At 54.8% G+C, this 26,223-nt stretch overlaps 1 protein-coding gene across 4 annotated transcripts in view; it reads left to right on the forward strand.

Annotated features, from left to right (window-relative positions):
* The first annotated feature begins 8,433 nt into the window (after nt 1-8,433).
* KIAA0930 (KIAA0930 ortholog) overlaps nt 8,434-26,223 on the forward strand; it is a 36,405-nt gene continuing 18,615 nt past the window's right edge. For 3 of the 4 annotated variants that reach the window (XR_003519852.2, XR_003519851.2, XM_027593279.2), the window contains exon 1: nt 8,434-8,606. Coding sequence is in view for 2 of the 4 variants with exons in the window: in XM_027593279.2 (XP_027449080.1) it covers nt 8,543-8,606 (64 nt within the window). In the remaining 2 variants the exon portion in view is untranslated. Of the gene's footprint in view, nt 8,607-11,992; nt 12,033-26,223 lie in introns of those variants that run through there. The other variant, XM_027593282.2, reaches the window with a different exon arrangement.

Below are 26,223 nucleotides of genomic sequence, written 5' to 3' on the forward strand. Positions count from 1 at the left end.
AGGGGCCAGGGGTCTAGGGCTGAGGAGACCCCATAGAGAGGCTGTCTGTTGTAGGGGAATTCTAAAATGACCACCAGTGCCCTTGAGTGTGAGCGAGACCTATAGCTATGAGGGGCTATCACTCCCATACCCCGTTAAGTTAGAAGGCAAAAGGGAATTTGGCAGGTGTAAATTAGTTGAGTTAATCCAAAGGGAGATTATCCGGGGTGGGCCTGACCTAATCAGGTGAGCATTTCAAAGAGGGAGTCTTAGAGACAGGGAGAGTCAGAGAGATGCACTCCTGTGGCCTTGAAGACACAGCTTCCACGAGTTGTACAGCTGCAGGGAAAGGACTTCTGCCCTCATCTGCCCTCAGATGAGACCTCGGCTCCTGCCAGCACCAGGGTTTCAGCCCGCCAGACTGAGCATGAACCCATTTGTGCTGGGCCTGCACTTCTGGCCTACGGCCACCGTGAGATGTTGAGCCACCACGTGTGTGGTGGCTTGTCCCATGGCCACAGAAAACAGACACGTGGTAGCAGAGTTGAGGCAGAAGAGCCAACAGGGTGGGTCAGGGCAGTGACAGTAGGGCTGCTGGGAAGCAGAGGGACTGGAACGTGCTCAGCAGAGAAATCACCAGATGGGTTAGAGTCGAGAACGAGGGAGAGGGACGGCGGCAACGGCCCCTGGGTTTCTGGCTTGAGCGGCGGATGTGCAGAGCCCGCAGGAGGAGGAGGTGGGGCAGGTGGTGGTGTCTCGGGCGTCAGGTGAACTTGTGTAGTCAGCTGGGCCCAGGGCGAGGTGAGGCATGCACGGGCAGTTGCCCAGATGCCACGGGGGCTGGGCTGGTGCGTGGGAGTCAGGAGGAGCACCCAGGACGGAGCCTGGAGGACCTGACTCTGAATGCCTGCGAGGGCTGCTCCGGGAAGGCAAGGGGGCTGTTCTAAGAGCTGGGGAGGAGAGAGGCCTCAGGGTGAGGTGAGGGGCAGGGGGGTTCAGGCTGCACATCATACGGGCCCCCAAGGCCTCCCACTGCGACGTCCTCACTGCCTTTGGCCTTGTCCTTCCTGCCCCCTGGCGGTGACACCCCGACCTGTAAGCCACCCAGCATTTGGTCTTTCGCCACAGCGGGCACCATGAACTAACACGCCCACCCTGGTCTCACTCATGAAACCCCATAAGCAGCGTCCAGGGGTGGCTCCCAAAGCTTGAGGGTCCACCAGTGCTCCCAACACCTCCGTCAGGAAAGGACAGAAGTGGGTGCGAACAGCTGCTGGGTTCTAAACATCCAGCAATGAGCCTCTGCCAAGTAGGGATTAATAAATATATCCATACGACCGAAGTGAGACCACAAAACACAAATACATTCACTGCATTCTTCTCCAGGCTCATGGGCTCAGATCCCAAGCTGTGCTGCACCCGGGCCGTGTGACTAAGCCGCTTGGCGTCTCCGAGCCTCAGTTTACTGTCCTATAAAATGGGGATGCTGTCAGTACAAGCCTCCAGTTAATGTGTGGACAAAACGGGCTGGATACAATGAATTCAGCCCAGTGCCGGGTGTTTATGACGGGGTTGTGTCCATTCTCCACTGCTCTCCACCCCCAGCGGACAGCAAGCTGTTCGGTGCTCTTTCATCCACTGAGCATTGCCTTTTTTTTTTTTTTTTAAGGATTGTATTTATTTGAGAGAGAGAGAGCACAAGCAGGGGGAGCAGCAGAGGGAGAAGGAGAAGCAGACTCTCCCCCTGAGCCGGGAGCCCCACGGGGGGCTGGATCCCGGGACCCCAGGATCATGACCTGAGCCAAAGGCAGACGCTTAACCGACTCAGGCCCCCAGGAGCCCCTGAGCATCACCTTCCGTGTGCAGGCCCCATGCTGGACCTCAAGGGACAGAGCCATTTCCAGGCCTTTGGTGGCCTGAGGCACTCTTGCTTTTGGAGGCTCTGCCCACATCATCTCAAACATGAATGTACCTTTATCAAATGTATTTTTTTTCCCAAGAAAAAAAAACCTGAAAGGATTTTTATAATTTTGCTCTTGATTTTACTTGGTTACCTGATTCTGCCTTTGGACTATGGACGAGTCACCTAACCTCTCTGTGCCCCAGTGGGCTCATCTGCGGAAGAGGGATGATGATGTCTCCAAATCACAGAATTCAATGTCAGCATTTGCAAAGTCAGAAAACAGTGCCCAGCCCGTGGTGGGTCCTGCATCCATGTTTGCTAAATAAGATAAAATATATCACTATCTTTCATTTCTGATTTCCCGTCAACTACCTGGCGTTCTCAGAGTCCTTGTGACCTGAGAAAAATCTAACCTACAAAGAGTTCTCAAATGTAGTGAAACTTTTATAAATATCAAATCAAACATAAAGAGGAGGGGCAGCCTGGGTGGCTCAGTCAGTTGAGCAACTGACTCTTGATTTCGGCTCAGGTCATGATCTCGAGGTCGTGAGATCGAGTCCCAGGTTGGGCTCTACTCTCAATGAGGAGTCTGATTGTCTCTCCACTCTCTCCCTCTCTCTCTCTCTCTCTCTCTCTCTAATAAATACATAAATAAAATCTTTAAAAAAATAAAGATGATACGATGTTATATCTTGTAGGTATTTAATGAGGCATCTCTTAATTTTAACTTTGCCATTTTATTGTTGTGTTTCGCAGTAGTACACAATGTTGGCTGTTAATATAGTTTCTATTGGCCCAAGAGGGCGGAGGCTGTGTGTTCGCGCACTGGAGCTCCAGGAGCAGGAAACTGGGGGAACCGGGAAAAGGAGGGTGGACCCTCTAGCTCTCTGCCCCGGCTCACCCCAGCTGTCCTTCCATAATGTCGGGGCTGGAGAGGCCCGAGGGGACATCTAGTTGAGCCTCCACAACTAGATGGGAAGCCCAGGGCTCTGGAGCAGAAGGGACTAGGCAAAGTTCAAACTGTGTCGGCCCCAGGTCTCCCTCCTGATGATGAAATTTCTTTCCCTATCTGCTCCCTGCCCACACTTAGCACAGCCCACCCCCTCGGCCCCTGGTAGCCCGCAATTGTGCAATTGTACCCCACAGCCTTTTGCAGAAGCGGGTCTCCTCCCTTCGAAGCTCATCAGCCTGCGTTCCTTCTTCTCCAGTGGGCCTTCCTTTTTAAAACCAGAAAAGGGATGACTTGATGCCAGAGGGCGCGTGCCTGGCTGTCTCCTCCTTCCTGAACCATCACGAGGGTTCAGATCCCGGCTCCGGGTCTCACGTGCTGGGTGATCGTGAGCATTACTCAGCCTCTCTAGGTTACACTTGTCTAACCTAACCCACAAAGACAACACTAGCTGCCTTCCAGGGCTCAGGACTGTACTTGTCCACATTCAGGAAGCTTCCGGCACAAAGCAGTTCCTCGAGAAATGTGAGCACGCCCCCCACCCCCAGTCCTACCAGGCACGTCCTCTCTCAAACTCTGAGTCCTTTCTTCTCGCTACCATGCTGGTGCCTAAAATAACTTTAAGGTTATCCCCTCCAGGGGAATTTGAGCAGGGACCTATTTTAAAAAAGTGGAGTGCTAGCAGTGGAATTTCTGACAACGCGAGGATGAGAAAATATTTTGTGTGTGTCGGGTGGATGGTGGAAAGAGGGCTGGTGGAGGGGAGGAAGGAGGTGGTGAACGTTTCAGGTGGTGCCCCGACCTTGGTAGCAGGTGAGAAAAGCCGAGAAAAAAACCCAGTGTTGGGGGAGATGTTGCGATCTCGATCTGGGAGAGGTTGGGTTTAATTTTCCAGAGCAACAAAAGGCTGAGGACCAGGGATTGCAGCAAAGGACAACCCCGAGTCCTGAGGAGGGATAAGTCAGGCCGGGAAACTCACGTGACTGTGAGAAGTATTTCAACAGCTTCTCTGCAGTGATCGAAGAGCCTGTGAACCTGCCCTTTGCCGTGCTTATCGAACCAAAGTGGGGCTGTGCCCACCTGGCTCAGCCCCAGAGAACTGTCTTGTCTTCTCAAGGAGAAAGGATGAACAATCGGGAGTCCAGCTCTAGATTCATGGACCATTGAGGGCAGGAGGGAATATCTCAGCCATCACCCCGGGCCCATACACCATTACACAGACCGTCAGCTGGAGAAAAGACAGCAGCTTGGAGCAGAGAAGGTTGGTGGCCGGGGGCTCTCTCTATCACTGCCAGGACTAACAAAATAAGTGCCCCCAAACCACATAAATGTATTATCTTATAGTTCCATAGAAGGACGACTGGGCTCTCACTCTGGGCTAAAATCAAGGTGCAGGCAGGGCTGTGTTTCCCTCTGGAGGCTCTAGGGGGAGAATCTGTTTCCTGGCCTTTTCCAGCTTCTAGAAACTTCCTGCATTCCTTGACTTGTCGCCCCTTCCTCCACGTTCAAGGCTAGTGATAATGCATTTATCTGATCTTTCTTCTGTCACATCTCTTTCTGACTATAGCCAGGATATCTCCAATTTTAAGCACTTATGTGATGAGATTGAGCCTCCATAGGGCGCCTGGGTGGTTCAGTCTTTGGGCGTCTGCCTTCGGCTCAGGTCATGATCCCAGGGTCCTGGGACTGAGCCCCGCATCGGGCTCCCTGCTCCGCGGGAAGCCTGCTTCTCCCTCTCCCACTCCCGCTGCTTGTGTTCCCTCTCTCGCTGTCTTTCTATGTGTCAAATAAATAAATGAAATCTTTAAAAAAAAAAAAAACAGTTCTCAAAAAAAAAAAAAAAGATCAAGCCTCCATGGATAATCCAGGAGGATCTCTCCTTCTCAAAGTCCATGTCCTTAATCCCATCTGCAAAGTCCATTTTGCTATGTAACATACATTCACAGCTTCCAGGGATTAGGGTTGGACATCATTGGGGGACATTATTCTGCCTACACACTTCCCCCTTCCTCAGTAGTCTCTCTAAAAGTGCAGTTCATTTATTTGCAGAAAATAACTTTTTCGTAATCATAGGAAATACAGCTAAACCAATTTTTTCAGGGATTTTAAATCTTTTATTTTTAATTCTATTTTATATTCTGAATGTTTATATATAGAAAAGTACACAACTCACAAAGTTACAGCTTGATTTTTGTACACTGACCATGTAGTCTGCACCCAGATCAAGAAACAGAATAGGCCCTATGGCCCAGGCTCATGCCCACTTCGAGTACAAAATATGATTCAACACTTGTTGACATTAAAGAGTTCCCTAGGTTGGGCGCCTGGGTGGCTCAGTTGGTTTAAGCGTCCAACTCTTGATTTTGACTCGGGTCACAACCTCAGGGTCCTGGGATGGAGCCCCGAGTCTCTGTGCTCAGCGGGGAGTCTGTTCCAGGATTCTCTCTCCCTCTCCCTTTGCCCCTCCCCCTGTGCCCTCTCTCTTTCTCTCTCTCTAAAATAAATAAATAAATCTTTAAAAAAAAGTTCCCTATGAGGACAATACTGGGAGTATTATTGGAATAAAAAGGAGAGAGCCAAAGCGATGTTCATTATTTTGTTCGACAAACATTTTCTGCCCCCTGTCCTGGGCTGGATCCAGGAAGAATAGCAAGAGTTGATTTGATGCTGGTCCTATGGCACAGAGTCTACGGAGGCGGCCGGGTGTGGGGGCGGGTGGAGTTTACAAAGCAGATGAGAACACAAATGCATTGGCCAAGCCTAACCAGAAAGGCTTCCCCAGCAACAGCGGGCCTCCAAGGCAAGAACAGTGGAGAAGAGAGGATTTCAGGCATGGGGAACAGCATGAACAAAGGGGAGGCGGTGCGGGCAGGCAGGGGTTTTCAAGGAGTTTGGGGAGACAGGGATATGGCCTTTGGACTTGCCAGTCTGTGAGCCCTCAGCAAGGCTCATTCCCGTTTCTGCAGCCCTAAGCCCAACTGTCCAGACTCAGAGCTGGAGGCCAGAGCCCTCGGGCCAGTGACCTCATTGTACAGCTGGGGACACAGGCCCAGGGAAGAAGAGAGACATGCCCATGGCTTACTTCCTTACTTCCCTCACTCCACACTTCTTTACAGAGGCCCCCACTCCCACCCCCCACGCGGGGCGCTGAGGGCACAGAGGGGCCAGACGCGGGCCCTGCCCAGAGGTGCTCGGGCCCAGGGGCACAAAACTAAAGCAAGGTCCTGAACACCCATTTCCTCCTCCAGGCTGTTCCACGGTCCCAGGCCTCCTTACTGCCTCGCCCAAGAGGCTTTCCTGCTTCCTATCAGGCCTCTCATCCATTCTTCCTCTGCTCATCCCACGCTCATTTCCAGGGTGTCCACCATGTGCCCAGCAGCGAGCTAGGCGCCAGGAACACAGCCGTGAGCTGTGCAGGAATCGGACGATACACAGCCTGCGTAGTCGTGCAGTGTGATGTGGGAGGAGGTGAGCGCTGCGCTGTGCGGGGAAAATAGGGCAGGGGAGGAGAGCAAGGGCGGGGGGTTTCTGGTAAGATGGTCAGAAAGGCCATTTGAGGAGGGGACACTGGGACCCCAGGGAAATCAGGGGACACGTTTTACAAGGATGGGGAGAAGAGCACAGTTGACCCTTGAACCCGACGGGGCTTGAGGGACGCCATCCCCACACAGCTGAAAACCCCCGTGTAACTCCTGACGCCCCCCCAAACTTAACAACTCATAGCCTGCTGTTGACTAGGAGCCTTACCAATAACATAGTCGATAAACACATATTTGGTGTTGTGGTTGTGTATGTATCGTACATGTCTGTGTACGTATCATATACTGTATTCTTGCAATAACGTAAGCTAGGGGCGCCTGGGTGGCTCAGTCGGTGAAGGTCTGCCTTCAGCTCAGGTCATGATCCCAGGGTCCTGGGGATCCGTGCTGAGCCAGGAGTCTGCTTGTCCCTCTGCCTCTGCCCCTCCCCCTGCTCATGCTCTCTCTCTCCCCCTCGCTAATAAATAAAATCTTAAAAAAAGAAAATCATAAGGAAAATACATTTATAGTACTATACTGTATTTCTTGAAAAAAAAATCTGCCTATAACAGTTCGCAGTGTTCTGCCTCGCAATTCACACCAGGGATATTGGGGGGTGTGGGGTGGGGCCTGGAGGCAGGACCTGCCCCGATGGGTCAGAGTGGAGACCCCCCCCCCCAGCACTGACTCTCCATTTCTACCTGCCCCAGAAGTGCTAGCAGGCCTGGGTCCCGGGAAGGCCTCTGGCTGCTTCTTCCTCGGGTCTTCACCATCAGCAGAGGCCAGCACACGATGGGTGCCTGGCTGGACCTTGGCCTTCATCAGGATCACATGCCCAGCTGACCCCATATGTCCCTACTCCTCGATCCTCTCCTACCTAGTCAACACTCAGGGACACAGCCCCCATTGCACAGCTGAGGAAACTGAGGCTCAGAGCCCTTCTCAACACCCTGCTTGGCACTGGGTGAAGGACTCCATGCGGGAGGCAGGGCTTTGCATCATGCCCCCTAGGACACTTTATGGGGAGGGGGGTGAGCTCACCCTGGGCTCGGCGGAGGATGTTCCTGGCGGAAACCGGCCTTGGCAACTGGACCGGGAGGAGAGTGGCAACGTGGGGAGCAGGTGACAAAGTATTCCCGCGCGGGGCGGGACAGGAGCAGGTGGTAGGCGGGCAGAGGGGGCGGGAAATAGGCCCGGAAGGGGCGATGGGAGGGGCTCAGAGACGCCAAACCGCTGCACGGTGTTTGGGGGCGGGGGCCGGTCTCCGGGACGGCCGCGGGAGTAGGGCCTGGAGGAGGTGGGCGCAGGGGCCAAGCGGCCAGGGAGGGTCAGAGGCACCGCGCGGAAGGTCGAGGCGGGCTCGCGACAGCCGTTTGAGGAAGAGCGTGGCTGGTGTCCGAGGGGGGCGGGGCCAGGGCCGCCAGGTTTGGTGAGGGTGGGGAAGAGACCTAGCCCGCCGGGGTCCTGGCCGTGGAAGCCGGGCCCAGGGCGGGTTCTCGTCGGTCGGGGGCGGGGCCCGGCGGCTCGGGGCGGGCAAGAGGCGGAGCGAGCAGCGTTAGGGGGCGGGGCCCGAGCAGCCGGGGGCGGGTCGGGGCTGTCCTGGGGTGAGTCGGGACGTGGTCGGGCGGCGGCGGGGGGCGGGGCCCGAGAGGCCAGGGCGGGGCCTGGACGACCGGGGCGGGGCCTGAAGGGCCGGGGCGGGGCCTGAAGGGCCGGGGCGGGGCGGGCCGGGGCGGGCCGGGGCGGGCCGGGGCGGGCCGGGGCGGGCCGGGGCGGGCCGGGGCGGGCCGGGGCGGGGCGGGGCGGGGCGGGGCGGGCGGTGGCCCGGAGGCGCGCGGGCGGCCGCGGCGGCGCGGAGCTACGCTCCTTTCCCTGGGCTCGGCAGGCGGGCGGCGGCGGCGGCGGTGGCGACGGCGGCGGCGACGCGTACAAAGGCGGATTGTGGCTTCACTGGTGCTCGCGGCGGGTGGCGCCGGGGCGGGGGCGGCGGGGCGCGCCGGGGGCCCCGGCGGGCGCGGCGCGGGCGATGAGCCGGGGCCCGGCATGGCCTCTGCGCGGCCGCCGGGCCGGGCCTGCGCCTCGGCGCCCGCGCCCGCGGGGCTCCATGCCGGGCCGCCCGCCCTCCCCGCCGCTGCCACCGCCTCCCCTGAGCCTGCGGGCGGCGCGGAGGCCGAGGAGCGGTCGCTGCAGCGCATGCTGCGCGCCATAGCCGAGGAGCGCGGCCGCCTCAGCCTGCGCCGTGAGGTCTGCGGCCTCGGTGAGTGGGGCGGGCCGGGGCCGCCGGCGCCGGGGGAGTGCGCGCGCCTCCGGGGGTCTCTGCGCGGGTCTCCGTCACTGCGTGTGTCTCTGTCTCTGTACGCGTCTCTCTGTGTCTCCGTCTCTGTGCCTGTCTCGGTCTCTGCGTGCGTCTCCGTCTCTGTGTGTTTCCGTCTCTGCGTGCGTCTCTGTCTCTGCGTGCGTCTCCGTCTCTGTGTGTTTCCGTCTCTGAGTGTGTCTCCGTGCGTGTGTCTGTCTCTCTCTGTCTCTGTCTCTGCGTGTCGTGGCCTCCTCCATGCGCCCCCAGCTCACCACGTATAGGTTTCTCCTGCGTCCCTGTGTCTTGGTCTCTGATTTTGGTCCCAAGAGCGGCTCCGCACACTCGTGTTCCTGGGTCTCTTCCTCTTTCCCGGGTCACTCCTTGTCTCCCTCTGTTTGTCCTTTCGAGTATGTCTGTTCACCCTTCTTCCTCCCCGGGGTTGTGGCAGGTTCCTAGGTTCCTGCCTTCTCTGGGAAGCCCTCCCCGGGGCTTCCGTGCCGCTGCAGGGAGTGTGGGCGTGGGATCTGGGGAGACCCGGAGCCCATCGCGGGGGGTGGGGGCAGGCCCCCAGTGGGCTCTGGGCAGATTTCCCTGCAAGCGCGCCTTGGCCACCGTCCCCAGCTCCCCGAAGCCTTTGTCTTCCCGCACCTGTCCGCACTGCCTTGCCTCCTCCCCAGCGGCTCTAACTGGGGACCTTGGCCTTGGCCCCCGGAACCCACCCTCTTAGCACAGAGAGCAAGGTCTGCTGCGTCTCTGGGTGTGATCCTGCTCAGCCGGGGCCCTAAGTCCTACATGTGCTGTGGGGTGGGGTTGGGGTAGGGTGGGGGTGCGTGGTATTGTTTGGAGGAGCCTGGGACTGTTAGGTGTGGGTGGGGTCTCCCTGCTTGGCTGGGCGCGAGGTTAATTGCTAAGGATGGATCCTGCCTAGACTGAAGCCCAGGAGCCCGCTCCCCTGTAGTGTGGGTTTTTCATTTTCTCCGTGGAAAGACCCCTCCCTTCTTCCTGCAGGAATGATTTCATACCACATTGTCAGCTCCCCCATCCCCAGTCTGAGCTGGGGATTTCTGGGGGTGGGGGGTGGGGGTGACAGCGTTGTGCAGGAGGGAATGTCAGCTTTGGAGATTCTACCTGTCCCCTTGTGGTTCACCATCAGGGAGTCCCAAAGAGCCAACACATCCCCTCTAAGGTCACAGCAGCCCTAGGGTTCCAGGCCCCTCAGCAGGCCACGCCCTGGAGGCTAGTGAGGAGAGGAAATAACTTTGAATCCTCCTTTTTGTAGGAGGCAGGCTTACCTTAGCATGAGACCTGTCCCCTCAGGGAGCCCGACCCAGGCCAGCCTGTCCCAGGAATGACCTTTCCTCATGGGCAGGCATGGGAGTTGGGGGGGGGGGGTGGTGCCTACCAAGTAGGATGGACCAGGAAGTGGGGTTCTCAGGTGTCTTTTCTGAAAAAAGGTGTCATGACTTAGTTTTGCACAGACGTTGAAGGATCCTCATTAGTTCATTCAGCAAACGTTCAGTGAGCACCTACTGTGTGCCAGGCTGTGTGCCAGCCTGGCAGGCATACCTACCACCTGGCACAGGATGTCTGAAATAGGAGGGGTCTGAGGGACCATCTGCTGCAGGCCCCTCAGCCCTGCTTGCGCAGAAGCTCCAGGGAGCCCCTCCCTGCTTCCCCGTGAGCACGCTCCCGCTGTCCTCTGACCTCTGAGCACCCTCTCTCCCCTGTTAGGCCCTGTCCCAAGGAGCCTGCAGGGCCACTCCTTAAGGACAATAATAATTAATTCTAGCACCTGGCATTTACAGAGAGCTTACTATGTGCAAGGACATTATGTGCGCTTTGTCACTTTGATTCTGACTTTGCCAGAAAGGAATAGCATCTCCGTGTCACAGAGAAGCTAGAGGTTTGGAGAAGGGGGAGACTTGCCTAGAGATGGTCAGTGAGGAAGTGGCACGACTGGCATTGACCCTTGGCCAGTCTGACCCCAGAGCCTGCCCCATCCCTCCTCTGTCCCCCAAGCGTCCCCAGTTTAGGCCTCCCGGTGCCTGCTGCGCTGCGTCTGGGGAGAGATGCCCCGTAGTTTCCAGGTCTCGTGTCCTGGCGCCCAGGCCTCCCTCCCACACAGGGTCTCCTGTCTTAGCCCATCTTCCCATCCCCCTGCAGTGCTCTGATGCCCTGTGTTTTAGGCCTGCTGTTTTCCTGGACACGGGACACAGGACATCCTCCTCACCTGCCCCACACACGCCTACAGGTGTCCCTTCAAGCCTCAGCTGCAATGCTGCCACTTCCTGGGAACCGTTCCTCCACTTCCTGTCCCGCTGCCTGGGCTCTGTGTGCCAGGCTCAGGTCTGCGGGTTGATTGGGCCGATTATGGCATTGTGACACAGGCCTGTATGACTGACTGCCCCCCCCCCCCCAGGCGGCAAGTGAGCCCCTGAAGGGCATGGCCCAGGCCGTGTCTCCTCAGTGCCCAGCACAGGGCACGTGCAGAGCAGGTGCCCGGGAAACATTTAGCAGACAAATGAGAGAATTTCTGGACTAGTAAATTAAGGGTGAGGGTGTCTGCAGAGAGTGGAATCTCAGCCTCTTAGCAGTGCTCACTTTGTCCATCTTTCATTTATCAGGTGAGAAATATGTTCAGAGAGGGCCAAGCTTAAGAGTGACCTAATGCCAAAGTAGAGTTAGGACCCAGTGGTTGGCCTGCGCCCCCAGACGGGAACCCAGAACTTTTACATGGCCGGCAGATCACTTCCCCTTTTTTCTCCACTTTATAGCTGTGACAACCTGTTAGATTTAGGGATTTAAACCTCCCAGATTGTCACTGTTGTGTAATTAAAGCTGAGGTCATGCAGAAGCATGCCGTGTTCCCTGAGGTTATTTTGAAGGTGTCAGGGAGCCTCTGGTGGAAACGCTTGACCCCAGACACACTGTTGTCACTTCTGAGTCACAGTGTCTGTCTCCGATGGGAGAGAGCGACTGGTCCCCCCACACAGGGATTGTCGCTCGGCCGTCATGATGAAAGGCACCTTGTGGATGCAAACCCGACTGTTGCATCTTTCCTTCGGCAGCGTCTGTGCTGGAAGCATCTTCTGAGTGCCAGGTGGGGGGATCGGGCCTGACCCTGCCTTGTGGGAGGCCACAGCTAAGTAGGGGAGAGAAGCCAGGTGCCCAGGTGACAGCCAGAGTAAAGCTCCTGCTGGAAGCAGCTGCTCCGAGCAGGATTTGGGGGTTTTATCCACAGGAAACTGCTTGTGATTCCAGGGAACAGATGAACCAAGCCGGCTGGCTGAGCTAGCTTCTGTGGGGCTCCGGGTTCTCTGAGCTGAGAGGAGTCAGGAGGTCCAATGCCCAGATGTTGTGTGATGGAGACATCTGGACCAAAAGCGGGTAGATATAGCCTCTGACCCTTCCTTCCGGGGCTTGGGCTCTCTCCGGGGCCTGCGCTGTGAGCTCCAGCGCGCTGGGGCGGGAAGGCCCCTTCTCAACGGGGGCGGCACGCCACTGATGTTCAGCGAGGCCGTGTGCACTTGACCTGGCCCCAGGACCTGGTGTCCATCACGGACAGGCAGGGGCCCCTCATGCTGCTCGTCTTTGGGCCCTGCCTAGGCCTCGCACTTTGTAGAGCTGCTATTTCCTGGTCTCTGGCCCCCTTTTAGGTGGCCGAGGGCATTCTCTCTCTGGTTGCAGGGCTGTGGGGCCAAAGAGTGTTTCATGTTCCCTGTTTTCTTTTATTCTTGAAATAGTCCTATGAGGTGAGTATTGTTATACTCTTCTCTTTGTCCTGATGAGCAAAGAAAAGGCAGGTTTAGAGGGGAAGTAACATGTCCCCAGTCACCTGGCTGGGAAGTGGCAGAATCTGTCTAAGCCTAAGCTCTTAGCAGAGGTGGACCCCGCCCACACCTGTCTTCAGGGTTCCGGCAGCCTGGTCAACACAGGTGTGCACAGCTCCCAGGCACAGGTGGATTGAGGAAGGGCCCAACTTGAAGTAGGAGAGGTTCCCTCAGGGGGCACGGAGGAGGGAGCCCCCATGGCTGATGGCAGGGCGGGGCGGGGGGGTGTTGTGCGGGGTGTGGCCTTTGAGAGGGGCCATGGCAGGGCAGGACCTGCCTGGGTGGAGGAGGAGAGGCTGGCCCCCCCGAAAGGGAAGCTGTGTGGGAGATGGGGCTGCAGCAGTGGCTGGGCCCTTGGCCTGGCCTCGGGGAGTGTGGTGGCTGTAGTGGGGTGGCCAGGGGCGCCTGGGTGGCTCAGTCGTTAAGGGTCTGCCTTCGGCTCAGGTCATGATCCCAGGGGCCTGGGATCGAGCCCCGCATCGGGCTCCCTGCTCCGCGGGAAGCCCGCTTCTCCCTCCCCCACTCCCCCTGCTTGTGTTCCCTCTCTCCTTGTATCTCTGTGTCTCAAATAAATAAAACCTTAAAAAAAAAAAAAATAGCGTTGTAGTGGGGTGGCCTGCCCCGGACCCGGCACACCCACTATGTGCCAGGCGCCTGGCAGCTACAGCAGTGCCTGTAGAAGAAGGTTCTGTTAGTACCCCATTTTGCAGATGAGGAAGGCAAAGCTTCAGAAAGCAAACTGACTCACCCAAGGTCATGTAGCTGGAAGGTGGCAGAACTGGGGTCTGTGGAGTTCCAGCTGAGACCTGTCAGATGCCCAGAGCCATCTTGCAGGGAGTTCATGGAATGAGCCAGAAGGTGTGAAGGGGGACACTGCCTTATAGTGAGCCTCTGCTCCTAGCTAAACACCCGCAGATGCCAGGCGCCCAGGGCCAGTCTGTGAATTGGGAAGTGAACCGTGCAGCCTTGGCCCAGCTCGTCACCGTTTTGCTAGGTGCAGTGCGGCTGGGCATCCATGGTGGATGGGGGATTTTGGTGGGAGATGTGGCTGGAGGGGAAGACCGGGGGCCTGAGCCTCTGCGCAGTGGGGATGACAAGAGTCTGGAGGGCTGTGGGAATTGTATGAGAAGGGCCAGCTTCATGGGGCCGCATGAGGAGAGAATGGCAGCTAGGGGCCCAGCACAAGCCGAGGCACAGACTCAGACCCGAGCCTCGCTGTTGCCCTTGTCATTAGGAAGGACGCAAAGCACCTGGCCCGGTGCCCACACATGGAGCTGGGGTTGCATGCATGCTCCGGGGTGCAGCCTGCTGTGCACTCCCTGGGGATGGTTTCCCGAGGTTCCCTGGGGCCCCCAGTCCTCCAGCCCAACTAAGGGAGGCCGAGCTGGTCCTGGGCCTGTGCTGTGGGGAGGAAGTGGGACCGTTTGCTGTGGTGGTGGTGCCTCTTTCGGTTCCTGGGCCTATTTTTAAGGCCTGTGGGTTCCTGCCTCTGGCCGTTTCTGGGGCTGGAGCAGCCTGCGAGGCTGTGCTGTGGTTCTCTCCCGAGGCAGGGACTCTGCGTCCTTTGAGGGGAACCTGAGGACTGTGGCCCTTACACTCTGAAGAGCCCCGGGGTCTCCGCCAGGCCAGAGTGTGCTGAGTTGTGTGGCCGCCCCCGGGCCCGCACGCGAGGGCCGTTCTGCCCCCACTGTGTCCCCTCCTCGCACTGTCTGCTGGCCTGACGTACGCTTGCCTCCTCCACTGAGCCGGGCAGGCTCCGGGGTACCGGCTGAGCCGGGAGGCCGCGGAGGAGAAGCGCCACGCGGGATCCTCGGTGAAAAACAGCCTCGGAATCCCCAAACAAATGTTTTCCCAATTAAAAAAAAATGTGCCATGCCACATTATAGAAACTGGAAAATTTAAGAGAACGGGAAAAAAATTACAGTTCCAATCACCCAGAGACGACCATTAACTTTGCGAAGTCTTGCTTTCCAATCTTTTTAAAGCCTTTTTAAAGAATTCTCGATGTTCTCTACATAAAGTTTTCTTAGTCATGCTTTTTGACTTTAAATTCTAAAACATCTTCCATGTTGTTCAAACTCTAAACGTCATTTAAATGACTACGAGACAGTTGAGTGGATGTGCCATCATTTACTGAATGGGTCTTATCTTGTGGGAAACTTAGCTTGGATCTAGTTCTTCGGCCGGGCTCCCGGTTTGGGCTCAAGCAGCAGAATGTCTTCTGGGCCACGGCCCACCTTTGGGCGGGGGGAGCCGGGATGGACAGGAAGGATCCGGAAGTCCACCAGCCTAACCCTGTGGCTTCACAGACAGTGGGGCGAGGCTCAGAGAGGACCCTGACACAGGTGGGTCCCAAGGGCCGGAATGAATGCCTGATTTGACCCTCCCCGCCAGAGCCCCTGCATGGGGGCAGCTGGAGGCGCATCAGTGGCAGGGCCGGGGTGTACAGAGGGGAGAGAAGCTCAAGCACAGCCCTCCCGGGGCCCTGTTGGCCACAGACGGGGGCTGGGATGTTGCTGTTGGACCTGCAGATAAGGGGTCGGAGCATTCAGAGTTGATCCCCCAGGGGAGAGGGCCGAGGTTGGGGGACGCCCCCAGCCTGGGGAGGAGCCTTTGCACTTGAGGGATGTCTGTTGGCAAAAGTAGAAAGAGGGGGCTTCGTTTTTAATTTTTGGTCTTGTAGGTGGAGTCGCGGTTACTTGTTTATCTTTTTTTTTTATGATTTATTTGAGAGAGAGAGAGAGAATGAGTGGTGTGGGGGAGGAGCAGAGGGAGAGGGAAAAGCACACACTCCACGGAACAGGGAGCCCGACATGGGGCTCAATCCCAGAACCCCGAGATCGTGACCTGAGCCGATGGCAGACGCTTAACCGACTGAGCCACCCACGTGCCCCCGGTTATTGTTTATCTTTAAGGCAAAACTCCTTTGCTTTTGGAGGTGCTTTGAATTTTGAAAAAGACTTTTTATACTTGGGCAGGTTCTTAGGACAGAGGAAGTGAGGAAAGCAGAACATTCTGATGAAGAGCAGGCATTACCTCACTAAGTAGGGAGGAACCCCACCCCGGGTTTGCACTCCTCAGCCCTCAGCCTGTTTGCTGGAGAGTCTCAGCCTCTTGGGTCTCTGCTTGGTGGTCCCTCTCCAGCTGTTTCCTGACCCCTTGAAAGAATCGGCACCCCCTGCCTTTCTCTTGACCACTGCTATGCCGATTTCTGCCGCCAGTCCCTTGAGGCTGCACAGCCTGCTCTGTGCGTGACTTCCCTCCTCCCGCCCCCCGCCCCAGGCTCCCCTCTAGGGCTGCCGATGCCCTGCGGGCTCAGGGTGGACTGGGGCTCAGGGTGGACTGCTTCATGAGGGCAGTGCCGGGGGGTGGGTCGGTGGACAGGTATCCGTGGGGTGACAAGGTGATCGTTTCTTGGGGGGTGTCCCTTGAGTGGAGCATTCCTCAGAGGGTCCTCCCTGGCAGAGACAGAGTGGGGAAGTGGGCAGAGAACGTTCCAAATTTAATTTTCCCCCAGTGCTGTGCTGCTTTAGGGAAATCCCTGCCGCGCTCTGGGTCTCTGTTCTCCTGGCGGGCAGGGTGCGGGGAGAATGACTGTCCCGCCTCCACCTAGGGCAGAGGCCGGCCTCCAGACCTAGAGCATCAGTCAGAGTGTCAGGAGGCTGCCTGGGACAGGTGACAGGGCCCGGGGCCGAATCCAGGGGGACTGTGTGGGTGAGCGTGTGAAGGCCCTTCCCCCTGGCTCTGGGTTTCCTCTTACACAAAGGGAGGGAAGGGTTGACCTGGAGCGCCGTTCTCAGCCCGTGGGGTGGCGCATGTGTCCGAGCCCCCTGTGACAAGCAGGGCCGGTGACACCACGCCTCAGGGAGGTCACTGCCACCTGAGTGCTTTGGCTCAGGCCGACAGAAGTGAAACAGGAAGAGGCAGAAACAGAAGAACCCCATATCCCACCCCCCAGAGTGGGGAAACAAGAACCCTGTCGTCCCACCACCCTGAGCCTCCACAGTCTCTGAGTCCCCAGCCCCGGTGGCAGGGCCGCCTCGGGTGATTCTGGGTTCCTCCTGACCCGGGGCGCCACGGCGGGACTCTGAGCTCTGGCTGCGCTCACTGCCCAGGAATGTGGTGCTCTCCGGCCCAGCAGCCAGGTTCCTCGGGAGGCCCGCAGCCTGTCTCACAGGTCCCATGTTTAATGTGTCAGAGCAAAGCAGTGAGTCAAGAGTTTGAGTAAGGCTACAGGCCACAGGAGGTGGGACATTGACTGGGGAGCTGCTCTTTTGGCCCCGAACTGCTCGGCAGGATTGAAGCTGGAACGGTTTGCGGGGTGCGAGGTGGGGCGTTGAGTGACGGGGCTGCGAGGGCTTTGCAGACCTTGGTGTTTGGGAGAGTCCAGAGGATTGCCTTTGGAAACCTGCGGCCGTGGACCACTCTGGCGGATGCCCCACCTCAAGAGAGCGACCTTGAGGTCAGGGTGAGGGTTTATTTCCCTCTGTGCCCCGGGGGCCTCCCACAGAGCGGCTCCCGGAGCAGATGCAGATGGACCCTGGCCCGGATCCCAGCCCCACCTGCCATCGTGGTCCTTCTGGGTAACCTGAGTCAGGGCTCTCGGTCTCCTCCCCTGGGAAGTGGGCTATTGGGGTGATCCCCGCTGTGACCTGAGGGTTGTAAACGCACTTCAAGGATTTCGCCCCACTGCGTGCATGACCGGGGGTGGGGGTGCGGTGAGGAGGAAAGCCCTTGGCGGTGGAGGCTTTGGACGAGTTTCAGAGCTGCCAGGGTGTCCTCTGAGCCAGCTGCAGAGTGGAGCTTTGTCATCCTCACATACTGATTTGTTCAACCCTCGCCGACCCGCTCTTGTGGGCCCTGCCCTGTGCGGGTGCCAGGTCCCGCTGCCAGCAAGGTGTCCTGTCTTGGTGGGGAGGGATGCTCAGGTGTTTCGAACCAGCGTGGAGGCTGTGGCTGGGAAGGCAGCCCCGGGCAGGAGACTCGCAGGGTGACATCGGACCCGTGACTCAAGCCGTGAGCCTCCAGTTCCTCACCAGCTGAGTGAAAACGGCGACTTTACCCCACAGGGTGTTGGGGAAGGTGGAAAGAGGGGAGGTAGCATGAGGTGGGAGAGGTCAGGGTGGCATGGGGGTCAGGGAAGGCGTGGCGTGGGGGTGATCGGCGGGGAGGTGACAGCTGAGGTGACACACGGGGGTGAGTCGGGCACGGTCAGGGCGGAGACCTGTCAGTGGGGGGCTGGCAGGCTGAGGATGCACGGGCTTTTGGTCCGGGAAGAAGGGCGGGGGACCATACTGCAGACCCGGGGGGGCTATCTGGATGGCCTGGCTCATCTGGTGAAGGAGCCCGAACTTCAAGAAGACAGGGAACCGGGCAGGGGTGTTGGGCATCTCCTGACCTGGCCACCTTGCATCCCTGAGACCCCATGCTTTCCTTAGGCTGGAGCAGAGCCGTGCTCGCTCACGTGGGGACCCGTCTGACCAGTACTTCTCATCTAAGTGCCTCATTCCTGCAGCCAGGGCGCCCCCGGCAGCGTCTTTGTCTCTTGTGCCCCAAGGGAGGGTCTTGAGCCAGCTGAGCACTGAGAGGCACGAGTTGGTGAAAGGCCTATTGAGGGGACCACAGAGGCCTATTCATTGTGCCCTGGCTACAGGGGTGCGGGGGAGTGTCCAGGGGCCGAGGGCTGCCTGGGACTCTCCCCAGAGAGGCCAGTTGACCCCCCCCCCCCACCTTTGGGAGGGGGCCAGGCAGAGCAGAGGCTGCTGCCAAGCCAGGCGTGCTCTCGGGAGGCACCTCCCCAAAGCAGAGACCCCATTTCCACCCCTCCCCGCCAGACCCTTCAGGGGCCCCCAGGCCTCTGAGGATAAACACAAAACCCCCAACCCAGCAAGGAGGCCCCGTGACGTGGGGTCCTGTCCAGCTGTGGCTCCCCCAGGCCCTCCTCACCCCTGGGGCCTTTCCCTTGCCCAGCCACAGCAGGGCCTTGAATGTTCTTCCCCTACCTTCACCCACTTCACCCGTCAGTTCGAACCCCCAGATGGGGAGCCTCCCTAGTGCTTCTGACTCGTGTAGACTCGGGATGCGGCAGCGCGCACACCCTTGTGTGAGGCGTTGACACATCATGCCTCCCCTGAAGCTCCAGGGGGGCAGGGCCGTCCCACGCCCAGCTCCGAGCACCCAGACTCTAAGAGTGGCCCTCAATCAGTGTTTGCTCCAAATCAGACCAGGTGTGGATGGGGGGGTGGGGGTGGGGTGCAAGTACCAGTGACCTTGGACAGCCCTCAGCATGTCCTCACTGGTAAATAAAACCTGCTTCTCAGAGTGTTGACTCGGGAACGTAAGTATTTAGCACAGTGCCTGGCACAACCTTTAGTGTTATTTAAGTTCATGAGGTATTTATAAATATGCCATAGAATATTTGGACAACAGGAAGAGTAATTCCAGCGCTCTGGACCCTAACCTCCACGGCATTTGCTTTCCTTCCTTCGGTCTCAGGCGTAGTTTTTACAGCAGTTTCTTTCATAGAGGCATTTCTGTACAGTTTTGTGGCCTGCTTTTTTCTGCTCTTTAAACTTTCTATCCTATGCATTTTTTCCAAGTAGCTGCACTATTAAAAATATTTTTGTGGAGGGGCGCCTGGGTGGCTCGGTCGTTAAGCGTCTGCCTTCGGCTCAGGTCATGATCCCAGGGTCCTGGGATCGAGCCCCACGTCGGGCTCCCTGCTCCGCGGGAAGCCTGCTTCTCCCTCTCCCACTCCCCGTGCTTGTGTTCCCTCTCTCGCTGTCTCTCTGTCAAATAAATCAATAAAATCTTTTAAAATATATATATATATTTGTGGAAAAAAATACATTTTTGTTACTTTCTGAAAAGGTCAACGGGCTGCAGGGCGTCACATTCAAAAGGTATGAGAAGATTCATGGTGACAAAGTCTCCTTTCCCTGTGGCCTCTCGCGGGAGGCTGACACCGGTGGTGGTGTGAAAATTGTTAACCTGGGCGCCCGCTCAGGGCCCAGCTCCCCGCAGGAGGCTTCGCGTTCCCCCCGCGCCTTCAAACTCCCAGCAACCCGGAGAGCTGGATTCCCTTCCAACTACCGTTCTCCAAGTGGGCAACAGGCCTCGAGGGGCTTGGGGCTCGCCTGGCACCTCCTGGAACTGCCAGAGCCTGGATGGAGCCCAGCACCCACGCTCCTCCGCGTCCGCACTTCCCCGCCTGGGCTCCGCCCGCCATGGCCAGCTGTTGGCTTTAGTAGTGAGATCCTCTAGCGCCATTCTGCTCCTCCTTTGTCCCGATTCCTTTATCCTAGAGACCTTTCCTTGCTGGCACAGGTAGGGCTGTTCCAGTTCTTGCTTGACAACGACAGAGCAGCCCATTCTGCAAGTGATTTCTGATTCCTCTGCTTACTTCCCTGTGCATGGGACCATTGCGGTATTTTGCAAACACTGCTGTCATAATTACATAATTTGGAAAAAACCCTCGGGCGTGGACTTGCCGGGCGGAAGGCGTGAGCGTGTGTGGGTCTTGTTGCCTTCCATCTCCGTGGAGATTTTTATCAGCCAGACACGAAGTCCTGATTCTCTACATTCCCTTCCATCCGGGAGTGTGGTCAGGTGTTCTGATTTTTACAAATCTGAGACGTGAAAAGGAGAATTTGGTGGTTTTCAAACAATAGCCCTCTCACTGTGTGAAGTTGAGCCTATTTTCATGTTCAGAAAGCTGTATCTCCGTTTGCTTTCTCTTCTGTCTTATTTTATATGCCTTTCCCTGTGGAAATATATATATTTCCAAATATATATAAAATATATATGCCTTTTCCTGTAATTTATGCATTACAGGAAGCTTATTATTTATTAGGGAAATTAGACCTCGGTTAAGACTTCCAGTGGTTTTTCTGGCATGTTGTTTTTTTCCCTTTGTTCATGACGTGTGGGGGGCTTTTTTCCCATAGACATTTTTTATTTTTATGTAGTTCGATGAATCTTTTCCTTGAAAGCTTTGGTGTTCTACTTAGAAAGGCTTTTTCGTCTCTTGAGAGAATAAAAAAATTCTACCACAGTTTTTTTTTTTCCCCTGTGATTTTACTTTTAACATTAAACGTTTTGATATTTTGGAATTTATTTTGGCATGAGCCTTAGTCTTTTCCCCTCGCTAGCCAGTTGTCCCAAGGCCAGTGGCTGGAGGCTCGTCTTCTTCCTGCTAATTTGAAGGGCCGCCTCGATGTAAACGAAATCACAGCGCCTCTAATGTTTCAGTACTTTCTATACTAGTCCACGGATCTGTGTGTTTATGCGCAGTACCATCCATCCTGGCTTCATCAGTCACTGAGTTCATGTCACTTACTTGTCCGTTGGCCAAAATTTATTGCTTCCTCTGGGCCAGACACTATTCTAGGACCTGAGTATACAGCACTGAACAAAATGATCAAAGTGGAAACGTAGTCATTGCCTTCACGAAGCTTACATTCTCATGGGGGCATCTCTGTTAAAACGCATATCAGTTCTAGTAGGACAGGCAAACCATGGCCCCAGGCCAATTCTGGCCGGCTGCCTGTTTTTGTAAATAAACTTGTGTTGGAACCCAGCCATGCTCATTTCTTTACACATTGCTCGGGGTGATTTTGTAGTTGAGACAGGACCATATGGTCTGCAGAACCTAAAATATTTTCTGTCTGGACCTTTACAGAAGAAGTGTGTTGGCTCCCGTCCTAAGAAAAGGCTGAAAGCAAACAAAGCAAACAGGTAAAACAGATGATGTTATGTAGTGACAGGTGCAGGAAGTGGGATAGGGAATGCTTGGGGTGGGGTTTGCAATTTTAAAAGGGGTGGTTTGGGAAGGCCTCGAGGAGAAAGTGGATACTTGAGTAAAGGGCTGGAGGCAGGTAAGGGGGATTTTGAGCAGGGAAGTGACAAGAACTGATTGAAGCCTGAGGACCAGTTAGGAAGCTGTACCAGTAAGGCAGACGGGAGATAGGTGTCTTGGCTCTGGGTGGAAGAGTGGTTTGTGGGACGTGGTTGGATTCCAGGTTTGTCTGAAGATAGAATCAATGAAACGATACAGAGATAAGGTCACAGTTCTGCAGGGGTGGGGGGAAGCAATGGTAGAAATTAACCAATATGTACATTACCAGATCTGTCCAGGAAAATGACGGAAAAGTTTCTACTGGAGTCAGCTTCTGATTGGCGCTATAGGGTCAAGGGGCATTTCTCAGTTTTTTGTTGTTGTTGTTGTTTCACCTTGGGCGAGTCTCGCTATTTCTTTTGCTAGGATTCTTTAGGTTACAGGTCCCTGCTCCCTCCAGTTCTGTTCTTGCTGGCTGAGGCGAGAGGCATCCCATAGTTTTAGGGGTTTTAGGTCCGTAACAGTAAGGGGTGACAGAAGGGTTTAGCTTTCTGCTGTGGTTTTTTTCATACTGATAGGAGCCCCGGCCCCACATCATTCTTTCTGAATTGCCCTGGCTGTTCTCGCTTATTCCGAAACATTCTCTTGGCATTTTCTATTGGCTCATGTTAAATTATCAAATTAGTGGAGTTGTTCCTTCTGTGACTTGAATATTCCTAGCTAAGAACTCGGCAAACCTTCAGTCATTAAAGTCATTAAAGTCTCTCTTCTTTTTAAAGATTTTATTTATTTATTTATTTATTTGACAGAGAGAGACACAGCGAGAGAGGGAACACAAGCAGGGGGAGTGGGAGAGGGAGAAGGAGGCTTCCCACCGAGCAGGGAGCCCGATGCGGGGCTCGATCCCAGAACCCTGGGATCATGACCTAAGCCGAAGGCAGACGCCTAACGACTGAGCCACCCAGGTGCCCCTCTTTTTTTTTCTTTTTAAAAAATTCTGAACAGAATATTTCTTCCCATTATACTTTCTAACTGGAATATTGGTTTATCTCAAAGTTTATCTCTAACTGGAATATTGGTTTCTGGATGTACTGGTGACTTTGAACATATGACTTCTGTTGTTTTCAGTTGAGTTTTGCATTTTGGAAGTCAAGTATAATGTCATCTGTAAGTAATGTTAATTTTGCCTTATCTTCACAATTTCTATTGTGAAGATATTAATATCTTCATTATCTAACTGCAGTGTATCTAGTACCTTTAGAACAATGTTAATCATAGTGAATTGTGATAATATTTAACTTGTTTCTTTTTCATGTTTAAGGAAATACCCTTTATTCTTACTTTATGGAGATTTTTTTTTTTTTAAATCTTACTGAATGTTCTCTCAGCATCGTGGAGATGATCAGGTGTTATTTCTCTTTTGATCTGTAAATATATTGTGAATATATGAACAGATTTCCTAATATTGGACCACTTTTGTATTACTGAATTAAATCCTGCTTGGAAATGGGATATACTTTTACTGGATTGCTGGGTCCTTTTTCATATTGTATTTAAGATTTTTATGTTTCTATCCGTGAGTGAGATTAGAGCTCACTCATACTTCCTCGTATGTGTTGTGTGTGCATGCTCTATTTTTGGAATAAGCATTATGCCTCCTTGTTAAAAAGAATGTGCAAATTGCTTAGGCTCTAAAAATGTGTGAGTAGCATTGGAGCTGTTTCTTGAGGATCTGGTAGAAATGCCCTCTCAAAAACATCTCTTGGCCCTACTACTCCAAAGTCCCTTTTTTAGATGTGGTTCCTGGACAGTTTTCTCTACTGTAATTCAATGGTCCTCATTTTTAATAGCTATAAACTGGTTTTTTTGTTTGTTTAAAGTAGGCTCCCAGAATGGAGCCCACCGTGGGGCTTGAACTCACAATGCTGAGATCGAGACCTGAGCTGAGATCAAGAGTAAGACGCCTAACCGACTGAGCCACCCCAGCACCCCCGTAAACTGTTTTAATTAGGGCATTATGTACCCTGCTTAATTGTGTGGTTTAATGGTCTCGAAGAAGACTGGGTTGGTTTCAAGGAATGCCTTCTAAAATCTAATTCATGATTTTTCAAAGGTCTGGTTAATGGAAAATAATTTGCTCGAGGCAGGGGAGGCAGCTGGAGCCTCGCGGCCCCTTTGGAGCTGACAGATACCAGTTTTTCTGATCCAGTCCATCCTCATTATGCGTGGATTCTGTGTTTGCAAATTCATCTGCTTGCTAAATTTACTTGTAGCCCCCAAATCAGTACTTAAAGCACTTCTGCGGTTAATTGCAGACATGCACAAAGCGGTGAAAACTTTGAGGAGCTCAGCGGGTGCACATTCCCCCCGAGGTCAAACAGGGTGACGCTTGGCCTCATTTCAGCTCATGCGGTACACAAGTGTCCGTTTGGGGACTATTTAGTGCTTGTATTTTGCATTTTTGTGCACCGTGTTGGTGATTTTGCTGTTTAAAGTGGCCCCAGGCATAATACTGGAATCTGTCCCAGGCGTGAGAGGGCTGCGACCAGCCCTTGTGGAGAAGATAACCTGTTTTAAACTCGTTCAGGCACAAGTTATAGTGCAGACCAACTCTATATGAAATCAGGTGTCACAAAACAAACACACATAAAACAAGGTTATGTGCTGATTGGTTGGTGGAAGTGTGTCCAGAGGCTTTGCAGGAACCTCCCCCTGTATTCCCTGAGGAGCATGGGTGTGGTAGGGTTCATCCTATGTCTTTGCGGAACATAACTACCACGAATAATGAGAAGGGGACCATTAGAATGCTGCTATAGGACCCCAGGCCATCAGGGAAGGTGGGCCCTCAGGCGTGGAGGTGTCCATGGCGGGGCCCAGGTGAGCTGCTCAGCATCAGGGGCTGCCTCTGTCCCACACGTCATCCACTGGATTCAAGGGTCCTGAAAACCTCCTGCCACGGCAGCCGGATGGCAAGAAGACAATCGGAGAGAGTTGGGGAGGTTAGGGAGCTCTCTGCCAAGGTGGCAGCTGCCTGGGCTGTGACCCAGGGCATCTCTTGCTGGGCAGGCCTGGGAAAGGCCATGTTGTGGACAGAGACACGCAGAGCAGCAGTGCAGGATGTCGCCACGAACCCACATGTGGATGGGACTTTACCGTTTACAAAGGACGTTCCTGTCGGCCTCTCACCTGGTCCTCACCATTGATTCTGGGAGGGTGGCAGGTTAGACCCATCTTATGGATGGAGTCACTGAGATTCAGAGAGGTTTCGTGCAGTGGCTGCCCGGCTCATGTGGAGTCAAGTAGGGACCTGAACCCAAGTGTGTCTGACTGCAGGTCGAGACGCTGCTCTGTGCCTCCCAGAGCCTGAATTCTCCCCCAGTCTCGCCCTCGCCCTTCGCTTTGGACGTGGAGCGTCTCTTTGATCAGCCTGATGACATTCATCGGATGCTGTATGTTCACCGGAAGAGGAGGTATCACTGGCCTGTTACCAATACTGAGGGTCAGAGAAGGAGGAAAGGGAGACTTCCCGGTCAGGCTCAGCAGCCCCTGTCACTCTGGCGTGTTTGCTGCTGGTTCCCACGTGGCCCAGGCAGCTGGGTCCGCGTGTCTGCGCGCGTCTCCACGTGCCTGCGCGTGTCCGCGGCGGAAGCTCTGCTCTTCCCCGAGCATCAGATTGCACACAGCCCGTGGATCCACCTGTGCTCTTCATAGGCATCCTTCTCGAAGAGGGACGAAGCCTTGGCTTGGCAGATGTATCGTAACTCACTAGATTGAATGTCAGCACAGAATGTTATTTTCCTTTTTCCCCTTCCTTATAATCGTTGGGGTTACATTACTGGCTCTCATGTAAAACCATAGGAAAGAGGTTTGTGCACAAGCCTTTTATTTTTGTGTTTGTTTTTATTTCTCTTGCATAAAGTAGATTCAGAGAAGTAGGAGAATGCCCGTTTGCTTTTCACAAAGGCGAGAGTCGTTTGTTCTCCAGCAATATATGAGCATCCCAGGGCAGTGCGCCCTTGCCAGCTTTGGCTCTTAACAACTTTTTGTCATTATTAGAGCGTGATTCACGTAAGACAAAGTGTGTCCATCTGGCCACTTGGATGAGTTTTGCTGGCTGTATGGACCCGTGAAACCACCAGCACGAGAAACAATGCGTGGGGACAACCACTGATCTGCTTTTTTTTTTTTTTTTTTAGGTTTTATTTATTAATTTGAGAGAGAGAGCGAGAGAGCACAAACAGGGGGAGTGGCAGAGGGAGAGGGAGAAGCAGGCTCCCCGCTGAGGAGGGAGCCAGATGCGGGGCTCGATCCCAGGACTCCGGGATCATGACCTGAGGCGAAGGCAGACGCTTAACCGACGGAGCCACCCAGGTGTCCCTGATCTGCTTTTTGTCACTGTGGGCAGAAGCCCTGTACGCAGCCTTCTGTGTCTGCCTGCAGCCGGTTCTGAGATCCACCCGTGGTATCATGTGGCTCAGTAGTTTGGTTTTACTGCCAGTAACCCTCCACCGAGGGGCTGTGTCACGTGTCCACTCTCCTGGTTTCCAGCTTGGGGCTATTACGAATAAACCTTCTAGGAATATCTGTGTACCAGTGTTTACAGAGACACTTGCTTCGTTTCTCCCGGGTACGTCCCTAGGAGTGGCTGAATCACTGGCAAATAGATGTTTATAAGAAGCTGCCCATTTTCCGAAGTGGGATTTTTGTAAATACCAAATTTGCCCTTTCCAAAATGACAGCTTGTTGTTTATAATGAATTTTTGATTACTTGTGAGATTCGTGTCTTCCCACATTTTTGTTGACCAGTTACATTTCCTTTTTGGTATGTTACCTGTTTGTCTGTTTGTCTGTTACGGTCGGTAGGCATTTCCTTTCATCACTTGCTGTGATCTGAGTTCTTTGTTTATTATGG

Source organism: Zalophus californianus, chromosome 9, assembly GCF_009762305.2.
Source record: "Zalophus californianus isolate mZalCal1 chromosome 9, mZalCal1.pri.v2, whole genome shotgun sequence".
Taxonomy (NCBI): Eukaryota; Metazoa; Chordata; class Mammalia; order Carnivora; family Otariidae; genus Zalophus; species Zalophus californianus.